Source organism: Meles meles, chromosome 1 (assembly GCF_922984935.1).
Source record: "Meles meles chromosome 1, mMelMel3.1 paternal haplotype, whole genome shotgun sequence".
Classification (NCBI taxonomy): domain Eukaryota; kingdom Metazoa; phylum Chordata; class Mammalia; order Carnivora; family Mustelidae; genus Meles; species Meles meles.
In genome coordinates, this window is record NC_060066.1 from 205,163,958 (window position 1) to 205,183,438 (window position 19,481).

Sequence of the window (19,481 nt, forward strand, 5' to 3'; positions counted from 1 at the left end):
TCCCTCATCTCAAAGCAGGCCTATGATGTCTGAGTCACCTCCCCACAACCTGGCAGAGGGAGACCCCGGGGACAGGATCATAGCACGGAACAGCTCAGAGGAGCCCTCCCAGCCCAGGCTCTCCAGCCACACGCTTGGCAGGAGATGGAGTTGGGGGTGTGGGGTGCAGATCAGTGCCAGGAAGCGGCCCACACTAAGCCTCTTCTTTGTTGGCATTCCCCAAAAGACACAATGAGAGGCTTTTGCAGCTCTTCCGGGCCCCAGGGGAGTGGTGGGAGCAGCCGTGATGCGTGAGACCTCCGGCCCCGAATCCCCCAACAGCTGTGACCACTTCAGCTATTTTAAACCCTTGGGCACCAGGAGGCTCCCCTCTCACCGACCAGCGCCGTGACCCAACTGCAGGCCCTGAGCCAGGGGTAGGAACCCGAATGTGGGTCCAGTGGGTCCAGGTTGGATTTTTGAAGGAGTGGGAATTTCACCTCTTGACTGCTTGCTTTGTACCGGGCACTGTGCTCATGTTTCCCACACATGGTCTCATTTAATGCCATCCTCACACCTATGCTGAGAGCTGAGTCGTCCACAGGTCCCCAAAGGGCAGGGTGAATCGTCCAGGACTTCGTGATGCGGTCCCCACGAAGGAGCTAGAACTTGGGTTTCTTCATCTACCAATGAAGAGATAGCACTCCGTCTCCGCCCTGAGCTGCTCTGCCCCCAACCCCTTCCCCCATGGCCACACAAGTCCCTACTTTGGCTCTGCCCCTCTTGGGAGCTGGGAGGTGGAGGGTGTTGGGGTCCGTCATCAAAGGAACGAGACTGAGACAAAGTGAAAGTTATGCAAAGCCTTATTCTATACCAAGAATTAGAAGCCAGACTGACCGGCCAGGGCCGCCTCCCAAGAGAGCAACCAGTCCCGATCTCACAGGCTGGTTTTACAGGGCATAACCGCAGACCCAAGGTATGTGGCTTCTATTGTCAAGGCGTTTACTCCCGGAATGAAGTCCGTGGATGTAAACAATATGGCTACCCAGGCAATATGGAGTCGCTCTGGCTAAGCAGGCCCTAATAGTCAAACAGGTTTTAACATTAAATTGGCCCTAACAGAGGGCAAATTCCTTAACATTTGTGCGGCTCCCTTTCTTCGTCTGGAAAGTGGCAGGGTTATGCGGAGGGTACAATGATCTAATTCTAATACATGAAACGTGCCGCTGGGACAGCGCCGGGCATGCCAGAAGAATGCATTAAGGGCCCGCTGTCATTCCTTATCTCCTGGCAATCACCACCCCTTGCCTGACGTTATCACTATCCTGCTCCGGTCGTGACCTGCCGGGGCCCCAGTGTGGGTGCGGCATTCCTCCCCCCAAGGCCAGGGCCCTAGTTCCTGGGCGGGTGAGATGAGGTTGTCATGCTTCGTGATCCCCAGGAAGGTGAGACCCCTGGCATATGCCCAGTATCTGCCACACAGTAGGGACTAAAAAATAACTCTGGGAGAGCGGTGCCCAGATGAGAACCCCCCCTTGGGGGACCCCCAAAGTCAGCTCCCAGGTCCACAAGCTTTCTCCTCTTTGGCGGGTAGCTGCCCTCGAGCCGTCTCCTGAGTCTCACTCCTCTCAAAAGTTACCAGGGTCTCTCTGGCTCAGTGAGCCTTTTGGGGCAGATGCCCCCCACCCCAGCCCAACTCAGACCTTTCCCTTTGTCCACCACATTCCTCCCAGATCCTGGCTGCCCGTGAACAGCCGGGCTCTTCACCATCTCTTAATTTGGGCCATCTCAAGAAGGCTGCGGGGGTCAGAGGCTGGGTGTGTCTCAGCTCTGGGCACTTGTAAGCCCCCACCTGCTCATTCAGGGGCACCCCATCCCAGGGCTCCATTCCCCCAGCAACCCTATGCCCTTCTCAAACATGAGCTGCCTCCAGCCTCCTCCCTCCCTCTTGTAACCTGCGTCCACTCTGACCCCTCCTCGCTGGTCCTGAGGTCCTGGGTGAAGCCCAGAAGCCACCCCGAGGCTCCCACTGCACACCCAGCCAGCAATGACTTGGCTTGGCGTTCTGACCCTGTAGGCTGCTGGGTTCCCCTGCCAACTCCCTCACCGTAGGGGGTGGATGGGGATGTCAGCTTGTCTCTGGCTTCCTGGCTTTCCTCCGGACACTGCCTCTCCTCCCTTCCCCTTAGTTTGCAAACGCCTCCTTTAGGAAGGCTCAGGTCCGGACCCCAAGCCGGGTTAGGGCGCCCACTCCGTCTGGGCTACCACCACTTCCTGTCCTCGCCCCTGTAACAGCTCCAGGGCTGCATTATCTGCCCTGAAAAGCTGGGGGCGCCCGGAGGGGAGCCCGGCCTGCGTCCTGGCGCCCGGTAGCTGGGGCCTCACCGAAAGTATACTGAGTCAGTAAACCAGCCGTGGAAAGGAGGAAATGGGCAACCGCCGACTTCACCCGGATTACAGACCCGGGGATGGGGAACGCGGGTGCGCTGGCGACTGCGCGGAGGTGGGGGGGAGCTGTGGAGAGGGTGGGGGCGTGGCCACGCTTGACGGACGGGCCCGCCCTCTGCTGCGAAGCGAAGGCCAAGCGGCCGCCCGCCCACTGGCCATAAATGTGAGCGGAGCGCGCGGCCGGACCGCGGGCAGCGGGAGTGGGCTCACCTGCGGCAGGTGCTGCGGCAGGTGCTTCGACAGGTGCTCCGGGCCGAAGCGACCTGGACGAGCGAGGACCGGCCCTGCGGGAAGATGCTGCGCGAGAGGACCGTGCGGCTGCAGTACGGGAGCCGCGTGGAGGCGGTGTACGTGCTGGGCACTTACCTCTGGACCGATGTCTACAGGTGAGTGGGGACCCTCGCGACCGACGGAGAAACCCCTCCCCCCGCCGATTCCAGAAACCCCCAGCCCCTCCTCGGATGTAGGGACGCGACGGACTTCCTCCAGCGCGAGTTGCTGCTCATCTTGAGGCCCTTGTATCCAAAAATCCTAAGAAACTCACCCGGACGACCAGCTGCCCCCAAACCGATAGCCTCCCCGAAATCCTGACACCCTCTCACACACACTAGCACAGACCTAGCTCTCTCATCACCCCTTTCCCAGGCCCCCTCCCCTGGACCCCAGTCTTCCCATGGTCGGACCCTCTGCAGCCCCTCACCCAGAACAAACTGGGAGACCCCTAGTCTTTCCCCCTTGCTCTCCCCTCAACACCTCCCTCCTCCCCCCTCCGCTCTCCCGTTCCTTTCAGACCCTTCTGACTCATCACCCACCTCAAAGCAGCTGAGCTCCCTCCAGGATCTGCTGGGGGGAGGGGGGTGCGGCCAGGGCCAGGCCAGAGGGGAGTTGCCCTGGGGCGGAATCTGGCCCTGGGGGTTACTCAGGCTCCAATTTCTCCCTGTGGGGGCTGCTGGTGGTTGCCTGTCCCCAGGCACTGGCTGTGAGCTCCATGTCCCTGAATGCCTTCCCCTGACTTCACCCTGGAGTTGGGGAGGACTTGGTTCTGCCAGGCTGCAGGGTGCAGAGGAAGGGTCTTTGGAAGAAGAGCGTCCCTGACTACACCCTGTTCCCTCCCCCTCTTCTCTGGCCTGCAAATTTTGGTGGGATACAGGGTTTCTGAAATAGCAGGAGATGGGGGGGGGGATTGAGGTCATGACCCTCCCCACTGCCCCCAGCTCCCAGGAAACAGGGGGACCCCATGGTCCCCGTCCTGTATTCTGTGGGTCACCCTTGTGAAGGTGTGGCTGGTGTGTGCAAAGGGGTGGAGGGGGACCCTGGCAGGATCATTCCTTGAGCATTTTATCAGAGCAGCCCTCTCCTGCAAGCATGGCTAGAGTGGGACGGGCCAGTGCTGACAGGAGGGAACATGCCGGACTCTAAGGTGGGACCCCAAGCTGATAACCTTGGGCAGGTCCCCTAACCTCTCTGTTCCTTGATCTGAGCTGGAGGTGCCGATGTCTCATTGCTCCCAAATCATTCTGCCATCCGCAGTACCCGTCTCCCTGGGACCTTCACCAAATCCCATCCCTGCATCTTCCCACACCCCCTCCCCAGCCGATCCTCGGTCACCTCCAGTGGCCCTGGCAGCCCTGCCCAGCCAGTCTCCTGCCACCCCTTCATCAGGCACTGGCCACGCTGATACCATTAGGGCCCCAGCCTCCTTCTGTGAGGACAAAGGGTCCCGTCACCATGCAGACCAGGCACCCTCTCTGCTCATCGGCCCCTGGCCTCAGTTGTGCACATGGAAACTTCATGGTGGTTTCTGAGGGTCAAAATACAGCAGAGGACTGTGGTCCAGGCCTCAGTGGCCTGGAAGGGCTCCCCTCTGTTCCCCACCCCCAATCCTAAACCAGGCTCTGCCAGGGAGCGGGCGGGGAGCCAAGGCACTCAGGTCTCTAAGCCTCAGCTGTCCCTATACCCTCCTGTTTGTTCACTGGAGCACTTTCGCTGCAGCCTGAAAGGCTGGCATGGTGTCTCTGGTGGGGGGATGGGGGGAAGGGGGGGGTCATCCTTAGGCCTCTTGCCCTCCCCTGTCCTGGCAGAGAGAGGCTCAGCCCCAGTAGGGAAGTGTGTGGGGGAGGGGTGGACCCACCATCCTCCCTCTGGCGGGGGGCAGAGGTGTGATGATCCCCTTTGTCCTTTCCCAAGAAAGCCCCCACTGTCACGATGACCCCTGGCCCCCAGCTGCCCTTCGCTTAAGACCCCACCACCCCCCACGAGTAGAAGCTTGGTCTAGACCAGCACGGTCCAGCAGAAATAGCATGCCAGCTACAAAGAGAGCCGCAGGTATACGTTAATTTCCTATCACCCACAATTTTTAGGATTCCAATAAAGAGGCAAAATTAATTTTCATAGTGTGTTTTATTTAACCCAAGAGATCCAAAATACTAGCACTCCAACATCTGATCAGTTTAAAATGATTAAGGAGATAGTTTACATTGTCTTTTTCATACTAAGTCTTTGACATTCAATGTGCATTTGTTTTTTTTTTTAAGATTTATTTTATTTGACAGACAGAGATCACAAGTAGGCAGAGAGGCAGGCAGAGAGAGGAGGAAGCAGATGCCCCGTGGAGCAGAGAGCCTGATGCGGGGCTCGATCCCAGGACCCTGGGATCATGACCTAAGCCGAAGGCAGAGGCTTAACCCACTGAGCCACCCAGGTGTCCCCAATGTGTGTTTTATACTTGGGGCTCGTCTCGGTACAGACGCGCTAATCTTGGGTGCTCGGTAGGCACAGGTGCCTGGTTGCCACCGTCCTAAATAGCCCAGGCCGGGGTTCCAACCCTCAACACTAGTGCATTTGGAGCCAGATAATCGTTTGTTGTGGGGGCTGTCCTGTGCAATGTTCAGTGACATCCCTGACTTCTAACCTCTAGACGCCTGTAGTAAGTCCCCTGTCGCTGTGACAACCCAAAATGTCTCCAGATAATGGCAGCAGCCCCCTAGCAGGAGGACAAAAACACCTCCAGCTGAGAACCACTGGTCGAGTGGAAGGAAGCCTCTTCCAGAACGAAGGAGACGGGCTGTTACTCTTCCTGCCATTCCTAGTATCTGTGGCAGTAAGGGCTAGGGTCCGTTTTAATAATAGCGGGGATATTAGTGAGCACTTGGAAACCAAATGCATTCCCTAGTCTCTTCCTCGCCATGGACCTTGGGGGTCAGGCTGAGATCATCTCATTTTCTAGATGAGGAAGCAAGGCTCAGAGAAGTGAGGCCAGTCGCCTGATGTCAGACAGGATTCAGGTCCGGGTCTGTCTGACTCAGAACCTGTGCTCTTAACCTCCACTGCATTGTGTGTGACTTTAAAACTAGCAAGTTGAACTGGGTGACCCTCTCGACCAGTGTTTCTTCCTCCCTCCAATGCCCCAAGACCCTTCACCCACCCCCTTTCGACCCTGCACTTCCTACGGAGTCCTTCTGGACCCAGATACAAGTTCTGACTCTAGATATCACATGAGTCCTCCCCCTCCGCCCAGGGTCTCCAAGGAGACATCAAGGGACAAGGCCTTGTGGACCCTGGGCCCAGCTAGTAAGGGAGTGTGTTTGGACCCCTCACTTCCCGAGTGACAAAAGTGAGTGAACAGGTCTCAACACCCACCTCCTCTTCCCAGGGGCTTGGGCCCCCTTTCCTGAGATGCATGCATGCCCCCTCTTTCCTACAGACACACAGTGGGGGCCACAGCTGTGAGTGAGGAGGCCACACAGGGGGGGTCCTCAGCAGACCCTATGTTGACCCACCCTCTCCCAGCCACACTGGCCCCTGGGGGTAGGTGTCCTGACCCAGGCACTTTCTGCGTGCTGGTTTCCAGTGAGCTGTAAGTAAATACATGCACAGAAAAAGGAAGTAGGTTTTTTTCCTAGAGATTTACTTTGCTGTTGTTAAAGGTAGTTGTTGTTTCCATCTCTCCATCCCAAGCATCTTCTCTTAGATCTGGCACGTGTACGCCTTGCCCACACCATCTCCCCCAACAGTCCCTTTACCTGGCAGATGCTTCCTCACTGGGGCTGGCCCGGGTTCCCCTCTGCTTCAAGCTTGCAGCTGGAGAGAGCACAGAGCGAGTGGTTTCTCCATGTTGATTTCAACCTCCCTGCTCACCTCTGGTTTCCATGAGGAGACACCCCCAGAGCCGGGAGGGATCAGAGAAAGGGCAGCCTTGGAGTCGGGTAACGGGGGTGATCACACTGTGCCTGATTGTCCCACTGACCCACAAACCGGGCTGTGTAGACAGCTTCTCCTCTCTCTCTCTTGGTCTATGCCTCTGTCCAGGGGAGTCAGAGGCGTACCCTTCTCTCTGGTGGAGAAAGGTCAGGATCTGTTTCCTAAAGCTTGCAGAAGCCTTAGGACGCAGATGACCTTAACAATGGTCTCTTGCCTCTGGAGCATTCTCCTAATTACAGCTGACATCAGGATGAGATGGGGGGTGGGAGTCATCCCCCGCCCCCTCCTGTGGGATACCCCAAGGCAGAAGCTGGCCAAGGGTACCAGGGCAAGAGAAGCGAGCACAGTAAAATGCTGGGAAAACAGGGAAGGGTACAGAGAGGTACCCCACCTTGGGGAAGAGCCTGGAGAATCAAAATTCGCCATCTCACTCCCTTGACCCTTCTTAGACTTCCTTCCTGTTCCTTGGTTGGTGCGAGTGTTTTAGAAAGTATCCTTAGGACAAAGGCCAAGGGCGGGGGGTCTGTGATCCAGTTAGAAGCATTAGAGAACTGGAGTGCCATGGTGTCCCCATCCCTGAGAGTGCCAGGCCGTGCCCCACAGATCCCATCTCCTGCCAACTACCCTGCACACATTCTACTCTGGCCACGTTAATTTTGTGGATGCTATTAGCTCTTGACCACACTAAGCTCATTCATGCCACAGGACCTTTGTACGTGCTGTTCCCTCTGTCTGGAGTACTATTCTCCAAACCTCTGCAAGCCTGACACTTCATCCACCAAGGCTTAGCTCCCACATCACCTCCTCTGAGAAGCATTCTTCATTACCCTCATTTCATGGCACACTACCTCAAGCCCCAAGCGTTCTCTGCCTCCATGCCATTTTTCCTCCTGCAGATCTTATTTACTTAATATTACCGGATAACATTTATTGAACACATATTCTGTATCAGACTGCCTTCCTAACACGTTCCATACTCATCTCACATGTATTTAATAATTTACATGTGTTTAAACCTCACAACAATTTTAGGAGTTAGTTATGGTTCCTGGCCCCCTTCGTTGGGGAAACTGAGATAAGGAACGTTTGTCCAAGTTGGCACAGCTGGTAAATGATGGCACTGCCTCACCCCAGCCCCAGACTATTCTGCCAGGCTGCCTTCTAAGGACTTATGTTTGGGGCGTGTCCCCTCCACACCTGCTGACTTCCTTACTCCCCTGTACCTCCGGCCCTCACATCAATGAAGGGCTCCTTCACTGAGTAAATGAATGGATGGATGTGGCCAGTGATGCATGTAGATCGGCCCGTCACTGGGCTGAGCTCCCCACCCCCAGCCTCAAGGGATGAGCGCTGTTGGACTGGCCAGTGGAAGGTCAAGGGCATGTGGCCGAGCTTGGCCAGAGCAGCACTTGCTCCTAAGGAATCAGGCCAGATCAGGTGGCCTCATAAATTAGAACAGCACCCAGCGCTCTCAACCCTAAAAAGGAGGTCTTGCCAGGAGCTGTTTTGCAGCTCTGGTTTCAGGCTAGTTCCTGGGGGAGGGGGAAGCAGGGTTCTAAGGAGGACCTGGTACCCTGTGTGTGCAGCCCACAGCCCAGGACACAACAGAGGTCCCGCAGAGGCTTCCCTTCTTGCCCACAGGACCCGCCATCAGGTTGGGAGCAGAGTGGCAGGAGCTCACCACTGTGTCAATCCCCCCAGCTGGACAGGGACACCTGTTAGATGGGGGAGGTAGGGGGAGGCCAGTTTTCAGAGGCAGCTCTGCCTGCCTAGCCCTGCCAGGCTCCATGGCCAGGGGCTTTGACTGGCCCAAGCCTGCCTATCTAAGTCACTCACCCAAGCCTTCGGTGTCCCTTTTCTGGGCCTCAGACCCCACCTTCAAAATAAGTAGGGGGCTCTAGAGGTTCCTTCGGGCTTCTCATTTGCTCCTCTCCTAAGCCAGGCCCAGGATTCCCCATCCCCAACTAGAGGACCTTTAGGGAAGACTGTAACCTCTGGACCTCCCCCCGGAAGGGAGCAGCCAGGCCAGGGGTTCAGAGAGCTTGAGTTTACCTCGCACTTGGCCGTTACTGTCCCTGAGACTCAGATCCAGTGCTCACACTCTGCAGGTCTGGACACACTCATCTGTAAAAATGGATGATATTGACACAGACCTCCTGGGGTTTCAAAAGGATGGGTGGAGATCACGTGGGCCAAGCCCTTAGAGCAGTGCCTGGTGCATGATAAACACCCAGTAAGTCATTATCATGAATTAGTATTGGACTTATCGTAATATTATTAAAACAGTGATGAGCTTTGGCCTCCAAGCATCCATAACACTCATGGGAGAGAAAAGTTGAACAACATTTGTTTGAGATGCTGTTTAAAGCATCAACAAAGTGGGGAGGGAGGGAGGAGTCCTGGCAGATGGAATCAGGGACGACTTCCTGGAGGAGGCGGCAACCAAGCTGAAGGATGGACAGGGGTTCACAGTGTGACCAGGACATAGCACGCAGGAGCAATGGTGCCTGGCAGGACTGTTGGGACACATGCAGACAGAAAGGCAGAAAGGGCATAGACTCAGTGACCTACAGTGCAAGGCTGGAGAGTGTATGAGCTCAAACCAGGGCTTTGACTGTGAGGCTCAGGTGTTGGGCTTTGTTACAAAGGCAGTAGGGAGTTCTTGAAGCTGTCTGGAAAGGGAGTGACCACAGATTTGATTGTTTCTGCCCTAAGAAGAGGGGCCAGCTAGAAGCACCAGTATCCAGGGAGAGAGGTGGCTGAGGTCACCAGGCAGAGAAGGGGACTTGCTGAAGGCAAGGCCTTTTCAAGGCAGCCACCCACCTCGGGGCTCCAGCCCCCATCATGCCAAGCTGAGGCTTCACCTTCCTCCTCTCATCCCTGCCCTTGAGGGTGCTCACCCTGGGCTTGCGTGCCGGGTTGGCACCTGTGAACCCCTCAGACTCGTGCAAAGACCGGAGGGCAGGATGTCACACCCGCAGCGCCAGGAGCCGGGTTCGCTGGAGCGGGGGGAGTCGGGGGGGGGGGTGATCCCTGGCTGGTGTTAACGAGGCCCAGGACAGGTGGAGAAGCTGGGAGGGCCAGACGCCAGCCAGAACCAGGCACATCACACCCTCCAGCCTGGGGCTGAGTGGGCACCCCAGGCCTGCAAGACCAAACCAGGAACCTCCCCCACCAAGTGAGTGAAGGCCAGAGAGGCTGACTGGCTCCCCAGAGGCCCTACGTGGGGCTGAGCAGCTGTTAGATCACAAAGCCTATTCCCCTGGGCTGAGCTCAGGAAGCAACTTTCTTCCACATCCAACACTGCATTCCAGTCTTGCTCAAAGTTCCTTTGTTTACCAGCCATTTCTCCCCATTTCCCCAGCCACCACTTTGTCCCACACCACCATCATGACTCACCCAGACAGCTGTGGGGTCGCCCTCTCCCTGAGTCCCCATCTTTCGGTGCTGCTCTCCTGAAATGCTTTCTCCACTCTGTACCCTGGGTGATCTGTCCTCAGGGCAAAATCAATCATGACCCCCGCCCCCCAGAAGCCTTCGGTGCCTTTGGTGGGGAAGACCAGCTCCTCACCACAAGCTAGGCCCTCTCCCCTGACACACCGCCACTCCCCCCGACCACAAACTGCAGCCACACTGATCTCCCTCCAGTCCCTCCAACACACTGGGCTAACATCTACCTCGGCCCCCACCCAGGTGGTCTGTGCTGCCTGGAACTTGCTCCTCTTCCTCCTCCCTTTGTCCAGTTCACTGGTTCTCCAACTGTGGTCCCTGGACCAGCAGCAGTAGCAGCAGCTGGGGACTAGTTAGAAACGCAGCCTGAAGTTGCGAGGTTAAGACCATGCCTAAGTGGCCAGGCTTGGTCCTTCCCCAGGTCTCGTTTGATAAAGGCTGGTGATAAACCAAGTCGGATTTATATCCTGACTCTTCTGTGGGAAGCGCCTGGGATTCTAGGTATCTGATCAACCTCAAGAAATGATAGCCCATCCGGCGTCGTAACTTTTGAAAATACCGTTGTTAATTTGCCGTTAAATGAATTATAAAACTCAGAAAAGAAATGCAGTTTCTTTCCACGGCGTATATGTACAGCAAGTCATCGTGCTGGACACTTTAAATGTATATAATTATATTTGTCGATTGTTCTTCTGCAAATCGGGGGGAGAAAAAGAAAGGTAAGCCTCATTTCCCGGGCCCCACCCCGGATCAGCTGAGTCAGAGACTGGATGATCCAACAACCTGTATTTTAACAGACCCTTCCGATAATGCCGAGGCACGCTCCAAATTTAAGATCCGCTGGCCTAGTGAATTCTTGCTGTCTTTCAGAGTATAGAGTTTAGACCCCAGCTCCAATGCCACTTCCTCCAGGAAGCCCTCCTTGACCTTCAGGCCAGGGCTTCATGGCACCCCGTGCTTCTATGTTAGAGCCATTCTCACCGCCAAAACCACATTCTCATCGCCAAAACTGTGTAACCCATGGAAAGTTCTTCTCTTCCACTGGAACATGTGCTCCATGGGCCCAGAGAAACTGTTCTCTTTTGCTGATCTACCCCCAGCACCAAGAACTGTGTCTGGCACTTAGGAAGTGCTCAGAAATGCAGGCTGAGTGACCACAAAAGCAAGCCCTGTTCTTCCAGTCCTTCCCGCAGCAAACACCTAGATTTACTGTGAGCCTGGACTGGGCCAGGGGCTAAAATGGGAAAAAGAGACAACCCCCACCTTCAAGGACACGGATGGAGACAAATGGATGGAGCTGGGTCTTTAAGGTGGGATGGTGAGTTGCCCGGCAGAGAAGTCAGGGAAAGGAAGGGTAGAAGGAACGGCATTTGCATGGGACAGTTCAGGCTGCAGAGGCCAGAGAGTCATGCTGAGACCCAGTGACGGAAGGTCACTGGTTGGGTCCCATCTTTTATTGTATTGTCTGCCATCGAGGAGCCACTGAGTATTTTCAAGCAGGCAAGTTGCCTGATTTCATTTTTCTAATCCCTCTGTGATTTGTTCTTCAGTTTGGGAAACCAAGAAGGGTGGGTTCAATCATTCATATATTCCCACCAAAGAATATATGGAAGGTGTGGCCTTGTCCAGGGCACCGGGGTGCAGTGGTTGGCGGAACAGATGTGTCCTGGGGACTGGTAGCCTGTGCCAGGCACGCTACCTTTAGCCTCCGTCCCATAAGCTGGAGGTCCTGGCCACCATCAATACCCTCCTTCTCTCCCTCAATACCATCCTGGGCCCCTCTCTGCAGCCTCCTGGGACCACTGAGGCACTCCCTAGCCCCTGGTTCTCGGTTTCTGGGAGATGAGTTCTGAGCGGTTCTTTCTGCGGAGGGAGGCAGCCAGCAGGATCTGTAGGGGACAATGGTTGCCTTTGTTGCTTCTGCCAGAGCCTCTCCAAGAATAGCTGTTTGCTCAGCTCAGAGCAGAGCTGGTGCTGGGGTAGGAGGGTGTGGGGCCCAGGCGTTAACCCCCGGAGCCTCTGGGGCCTCCTGCAGCTTCTCACTGGCCCAGAGGAATGAAGGAGGCAGGAGGCACCGCTTAAAGCAGCTATGGTCAGAGTCCCGTCCTAAAACGCATCCTGTCTGTGAGTTTAGACAGCATTCTTTTTCCTAAATAGAACTGTATGCAGAAACCCAATAGGTGAAACCACGTGACATCAGTGGTTCTGCTTACGGGAGAGTGGGGACCCAACCGAGAGATCCCCAGCTTTTCCGTGCCTCCCTCCTCACCCCTTCGTCCAGGGCTTGCCCCCTCTGCACTGCCCAGATACCAGCCACCAGCCCGACCTGGTGCCACACTCCCATGTCACACTTGGTGAAACTGAGGCAAAGTGCCTTGCAGACAGACGGCAGCAGACCACTGCTGACAAGTGTCCAGCCTCTGATCAGCCCAGTGGCCCCGTGAGGAGTGGGGATTGTAAAAAGGGGCAGATGGACAAGAAACAGGGTGGCCCTGGAGCTTTTCTTTCAAGCTCCTCTCCCAGGCCCGGGCGTGGACTGCCAGACCCTGGCCCACGCTCTCCTGCGGTGCCCCCCCAAGACCAGTGGTCTCTGCCAGCAACCCCTGCTATCGGTGGCCTGGGTCATCAGAGAGACCCTGCGTGACTCACACTCATGGCCCCGGCCACTCCAGGGCTCTCACCACCAGGCCACACGGCTGAATGTCCCGACCGGTGGTTCTGGACCAACCGTTCCTAGAAATGGTAGAAACGCAAATTCTCAGGCCCCACTGCAGACCTACTGAATCCGAAACTCAGAGGAGGGGCCGGGCAGTCTGCGTGCAGAAAAGCCTTCCACGCGACACTGCTGAGCTGGGAGAACCACTGGTGGAAACCTCTGCAACCCCTGGCCACGGCTGCCCCGCCGAACCTCTACCCGGCCAGCCAGACTCTCCAGGGAAAGGATCTACTAATCTCTAGCCTTAACAACACCAACAGAAAAACCAAGCAAACAAACCTGGAGATTTAGACTGTACCCCTGGATGATTCCGATGCCCAACCCTAGCGGAAGACTATTCTGGAACCCAGGAAGGCACGGCCCTCCAAAGAGCAGGTGTGGCTTAGAGGCAGACACTTGTACCTACGTCTTAGTCCCAAATCCTATGAGAATCCCACCTAAATCCATCTGAGCCCTCTTCACCCTCTGGGAACCTTCAGACCAGGGGATGGATTTAGCAAAATTGTCTGCCCTGGGCACCTTCCCTTCCCCAGTCTCCCCGTCCTTCCTGCCACCTCCGCTTAAACCAGTGTCTTAGGCAGTAACAAAATACTGCGGGCTGGGTGGCTTAAACAAAGAAATGAATTTCTTACAGTCCTAGAGGCTGGAAGTCGAGGAGATCAGGGGCCACTGTGGTCCTATCTGGTTGGGACCTCTTCCTGGCTCACAGGCGGCCACTTTCTCACTGTGAGCTCACTCCAGCTTCCTCGAAGCATGGGGGAGAGAAACATCTCTCTTCCCCTTCTTACAAGGCGACCAGTCAGATCAGAGGGGACCTCGTGCTCATGACTTCATTTAAGGCTATCTTCTGAAAGCCCTCTCTTCAAATGCAGTCATGTCGGGCGGGGTCAGAACTTTGGCATGTGAATTTGGGGGCACACAGACGTGCCTACAGCAACTGAATCAAACTAGTCCGCTTCCTGCCCTGAAATCTTCATGGCTTTTCAAGAAATCCAAGGATACTAGGCTCAGTCATTTAAGCCTCTGCCTTCGGCTCGGATCATGATCCCAGGGTCCTGAGATCGAGCCCCACATCGGGCTCCCTGCTCAGCGGGGAGCTTGCTTCTCCCTCTGCCTGCTGCTCCCCCTGCTTGGGCTCTCTCATGCTCTCTCTCTGACAAATAAATAAAATCTTTAAACAAAAAAATAAAAGAATTCCAAAGCTATCAGTCTTTAGTAGAAAAACCACTCCAGAGCCCCTAGGAATGACTGTCAGAGGAGGGAGTTCCAAGCTGGGAGAGGAACGTCTGGCCGGAGGGAGAGATTCTTGTGACGGAGCCAGCCCATCGCTGCCCCTTGAGGACCCAAGTCCCAGGCTCTTCCCCTGGGCAAACCCAGCGTTGTAACACCTGCCTCGTGCCCTTCCTCTGCCTGCAGTTCACACCCTGGATGGGGGTGGGCGCTGCCTTTGGTGCAAATTCATTTCTTGGTCTGAGCCTCAGTACCCGCACCCGTAGGGCCCCACGTAGCGGCCCATCAGAAGCACCAGGAAGTCTGTTAAGAATTCAGATTGGGGGGGCGCCTGGGTGGCTCAGTGGGTTAAAGCCTCTGCCTTTGGCTCAGGTCATGATCCCAGGGTCCTGGGATCTGAGCCCCGCATCGCGCTCTCCGCTCAGCAGGGAGCCTGCTTCCTCCTCTCTCTCTGCCTGCCTCTCTGCCTACTTGAGATCTCTGTCTGTCAAATAAATAAATAAAATCTTAAAAAAAAAAAAAAAAAGAATTCAGATCCCCGGGCCGGCCCGGAACATGCTGGCTGGGTGGATAGAAGACTGCCCCCAGGGCTCTGTATTGCTATCCAGTGCCCTCCCCACCAACTGGGTCCTTGGGGTCCCCCAGACTGGCTCTCCCGGGGGTCCGCTGCAGCCCCGCCCCCCCCAGGAGTCTTTTTTGGAAACCCCTCGTCCCACCTGCCCCGGGATCCTCCCCGCACCATGACCCGCTCTCCTCTCTCCCCACAGCGCGGCCCCGGCCGAGGCCCGGACCTTCAGCCTGAAGCACTCGGAGCGCGTGCGCGTGGAGGTGGTGCGCGACGGGCAGGCGGAGGAGGTGGCCACCAACGGCAAACAGCGCTGGCTTCTGTCGCCCAGCACCACGCTGCGGGTCACCATGAGCCAGGCGAGCGCTGAGGCCAGCAGTGACAAGGTACCCTGGCTAGGGACGTCCTCCTAGGGTGAGAGCAGCGGGAACCGGGGACGGGGCTAGAGCAGCGTCACCCAACGCAGACAGAACAGAACGTGCATCACACTTGTCACTGCCCGTTCCTAGCATCCATTCTCAAAGAACAGAAAGAGACAGGCGGCCTCCATTTTTGTAGTACGTTTTCCTTAACCCCATAGATCACGTATTATTCTTTTGACATGATGCTAATACTAAAAAAAAAAAAAAAAAAAAAAAAAAAAAAAAAATCCATGAGATACTGTATGTTCTTTTTTACCCCAAGTCTGTGTCACACTTAGAGCACATCCGAGATCAGATTTGCCACGGGAACACCCCTGTGGCTGGTGACTACTGGACACGGAGGCTCAGGGCCAGACCGTGGAACGATGGCTTCATGGAATGTTAACGCTGTGGGCTGCTGAGTGATATATTAGAATCACTGGAAGTTACAGCCCTGAATGTCCTTGGCCTCCTCCTGTATTAAATGGGGTGCTGAGTGCCCACGCAGTAGGGCAATTTGCCCAGTGGTAAAGCTGAGACCAGACGTCTCTTCGCTGGGTTCTGTAGTTATGAACTTCCGATGCGCCCCGTGGCAGTGATGCCACTGGGCATTATTCAAAGAAAACCCCTCAGCCCTGCCCCTGGCTGCTTAGCAGGAGCGAGTCATACACCATGGCAGATATGGGGGGGGGGGGGGTCCAGGCAGCAGAATGCACCAGGGGTCATAGGTAAGCACTCAGTACCCTGATGCCCTCTGAGAAGAGGGGAGCTCCCATCTGTTGGATAATTTGAGACAAACAGCCCACCAACCCAGGAATGCTTACTGGAGGAGAGGGTTTATATGTTTGGGGAGAATTGGCTTGACAGGCTGGGAGGGATGAGTCAGGGAGAGGGGTCAGTGCAGATTTTCCTGCCTGTGATCTGTGATCTCTGCTCTTCTCTCCCTCCCAATGCGCCCCCTCCCTGCCAAGGTCACTGTCAACTACTATGAGGAGGAGGGGACTATGCCCATTGACCAGGCTGGGCTCTTCCTCACAGCCATCGGTAAGTTGGTGTGACTGCGGCCTGGGTGCTTTGCTCCCCAGGGGCTGACCCTGCTACCCTTCTCAGCAGCACTTGGCCTGAGTCCAGTGCTGCGGACCGGACACTCGGAGCTTCCTCTGAATAATGCAGGCCTGAGAAGTGATGCCACGCATGCCCAAGCCCTTCTGTCCTGGGTGAGGGATGTCTTGCAGGAGGAGGCGTACCCTGGTCAGCCGGCACCTCGCCCCCAATGTCAGCATCCCCACCCCAGGCTCTGTGGGCCACTGAGAAGAATGAGCAGAGTCTGTTCCTCCCCTGCCTCTCCCCTGCAGCCTGGAGAAGAGCTTGTCTCTCGTCGTGAGGGAAATGACCAGTCTGCTCTGTCCCTGACAGTCCCAGCTACCCCCTTGCCCTCCCTAGACCCTGCCCTGGGAACACAGAGAGGCAGCCTGGTTCCTTAACTCACCTAGTCCAAGCCTTTCATTTGGCATGGAGGACAGGGAGGCCCAGAGAGGTTAGGGAACTTGTTCAAAGTCACGCAGCATCTCCCTGGCAGGTTGGATCCGGGGCTCAGGACGATCCCCCTCTTGAGGCTCTTCCCATCTGCACAGCACTCCCCTGCCCGGTTCCGGGGCTCAGGCGGTGTGGTTTTCTTCCAACACTCCCCTCTTGTGCAGTTGAGGTGTTACTTTTGCATCTTCCTTTTCATCTTAATTACATGATGTTTAAGCCAGGAGGACATGTCAGGGGGTCGTTCTGTCTGTCCAGCCTTGATTTAGCATTGCTAGAGCTGCCCCATGGCAGGGCGAGAGACCTGTCAGCTGCCGAGAACCAGCCAGGTGCGGAATGCTTTAAAAATTGCGAAAATGTCTCGCACTTACTCAAAACCTACCCTGGGTCCTCTACGGAGCTGGGTGCTTCGAAGAGGAGGAGAAATACCCAACCTTTCTTGACCGCCTACTGTGTGCCCAGTTCCGCCCCTTCACTGTCACGGTCTTAGACTTCTCTTCCCACTATGGCCCGGATAGATAAGGGGTATCAGAACTTCCCCCCTAGACAACCAATTCCCACTCAGCTTCTCCTCCTCCAACCACCAGAGTAGGAGCAATGCACCTCCGCCCTCGGCTTCTTCCCCGTGAGCTTTGTTTGCTGGTCACCCTGACCCTCTTTCTGCACGCAGAGGGGAGTGCCCAGCCTTGGGCTGGACTCCTTGGGACACCCTCGGGGGGGGCCCCCGGAAGAGGGTCCTCACATGCACACACGGCCCCTGGGCGTCTCAGATGACAGGCCCTGAGGAAATCTAATCCCACAGAGATGGGGACACCTGAGGACGTAAGCAGGAAGGGCAGTGGCCAGTGGTCCCAGAGGGCTGACGCCACCGTGAGCGAGACAGCCCCCGAAGCCAGGCAGACAGGATAGATGGCAAAACAGTGCCCCGTGAGGAGGCAGGACCGGACCCCCCCCATCCAAAGGACTGAGGAGCTTGTGCTCGAGGGAAGAGCGGGTTCCACAGACCAGTAAAGTGCCCACCCGCCTCCAGTAATAAGCCTGACATTGTTGGTGCTTGGCTCAAAAGAAAAAAATATGTGGATATTTATTTATATAAATATAAATAAAATAACTTGCCAACAACTATCACCATCATTCTAACATTTTTCACACTTAAAAAGGAGGCAGAGGAATCATTCCAGAATAGAAGACAGTCACTTACGTTGCCAAAATAAAGTCTTGTGGAAACCTCACCCGCTGAACTTAACATTTCCTGTTCTACCAGGGACCCTGGGGGAAATTGGTTCCCCTTAGGGCTCACTGGTCTGTCTGACCCTCCGGGTCTTGTCTTTCTCAGGCATCTATCCCAGGGGCCCTGAGCCCCAAGTCCTGAGTAATCATTGCCCCTTCCTAGGGAGGGCACCTGAGAGGCAAGGAATACCCCAAAAGTTCCTGGATAGGGGGCTGCCCCTCACCCAGGGATATATCGGAGTCCACCAAACCCTAGCTCTGCCCTGAGCCCCACATTCCTCACCTGCCCCGAGGGACCCACAGTGCCCTTGTGCCCAGGGCTCACGGGGATCCGATCACAGAGCCTGGAGTAGACCTCAGTCAATACTCGTTCTTCTCGCCCTTCTGCTTGGGTTAGCCGCATTTTCCCTCCTCCTGGGCAAAGCTGAAGAACCCTATTGTCCCTCAGTCTTCCTCCTGGGACTTGGAAACAAACCCATGGTGCCCTTGGCCAAACCAGGCCCTGGGCTTGGCTCCCAGTCCTGCCAAGGACATGCTGTGTGACCTCACCAAGTAGCCCGCCCCTTGGGACCTCACTTTCTCCCAGCTGTAAAACCAAGGCTTTGAGCCCATTGACGGCCTTCAAGACTCCGGGTAGGGCTGAGTTGCAAAGTCCTTCCTGTGAAGGGGACTGGGGGAAGGGAGGGGTGGGAAACAGAAGAATGGTCTCCCTGTCTTGGCTGTGGTTCTGGCAACAGGAGCAGGACATGAGCCTTGAGAATTGTTAGCTTCATCCTAAGGACCTCATTTCTTGTGCCCCCTCCCCAGAGCCTAGGCTGATTGCCCTAGTTGGCTGTGGGGGAGAAAGTCCTGCCTCCCCACCACACCCCGTGCTGTCCGGTTACGTAAGAAGGGCGGGCACCCTGCCCCTGCCCCTGCCCCCGGGGGCCGGCGGCCTGCCAAAATGCTTATGCCTCTGTGTCAAGCCTGAAGCCTCGGTGTCTAGATTCTCAGGGCAGACTACCTTGAACTCAATCCCAGTGACATTTCCCATAAATCTGCCCCACACCCCAGGTGCCACCTGACCCCTTGGGGCTATTCTAGGGAGCTGAGGTAGGATTCTGAGCCTCTGGGAAATGTCGTCTGGAGCCCAGATGCCCCGAAACAGCTGTCCTCACCCCGCTTCCCTACAGGGAAGGCAGAGCTATCTCAAGACGGCAGAGCTCTGGGTGGGCCACGACGGCCCTGTCCTCTGTCCCTGCAAGGATCATCTCTGCGGAAATCTAGTTAAATGCGACATTGGAGGGAACTTTGAAGGGGAAAAGCCTGGGCGGTTGGGAAGTGGGTGATAAGAGAGCCCGATGACGTCAAGTCTGAATTTTATAACAGGAAGTCAGTGAAACATGTCTGAAGTTAAAGTTAAAACTTGTCTCAAGGGAGAGCAATAAGCATAAAACTCGGTATTCTGGAGATTTCCTAAGGCACGTGAGAGGATGGAATGGACAGGAAAGTGCTATTTTCTAGAATGTGTTTGGTGCTATTTGCGGTTTGCTTGTTTTGTGTGTGGGTTGTTTTGTTTTGTTTTGTTTTGCATTTTGTGCAAATATTCCATCGATAAAATTTTTATTTTTTAAAATTTTTTTAGAGATTTTATTTATTTATTTGACAGAAAGAGAAGGAGCAGGGAGAAGGGGAGAGGGAGGGGGGAAGCAGACTCCCCACTAAGCCTAGAGCCCAATGTGAGGCTCGA

General features: G+C 55.7%; 1 protein-coding gene and 1 pseudogene across 1 annotated transcript in view; both read left to right on the forward strand.

The window, feature by feature from the left end:
* Positions 1-2,609: 2,609 nt before the first annotated feature.
* The window catches only part of PADI2 (peptidyl arginine deiminase 2), a 43,554-nt gene continuing 26,682 nt past the window's right edge, over positions 2,610-19,481 (forward strand). Inside the window, exons 1-3 of the mRNA XM_046026061.1 lie at positions 2,610-2,813; positions 14,791-14,974; positions 15,961-16,033. Of these exons, the coding sequence (XP_045882017.1) occupies positions 2,722-2,813; positions 14,791-14,974; positions 15,961-16,033 (349 nt within the window). The 5' untranslated portion in view covers positions 2,610-2,721. The remainder of the gene's footprint in view (positions 2,814-14,790; positions 14,975-15,960; positions 16,034-19,481) is intronic.
* Positions 10,437-10,527, forward strand: LOC123928620 (annotated as a pseudogene).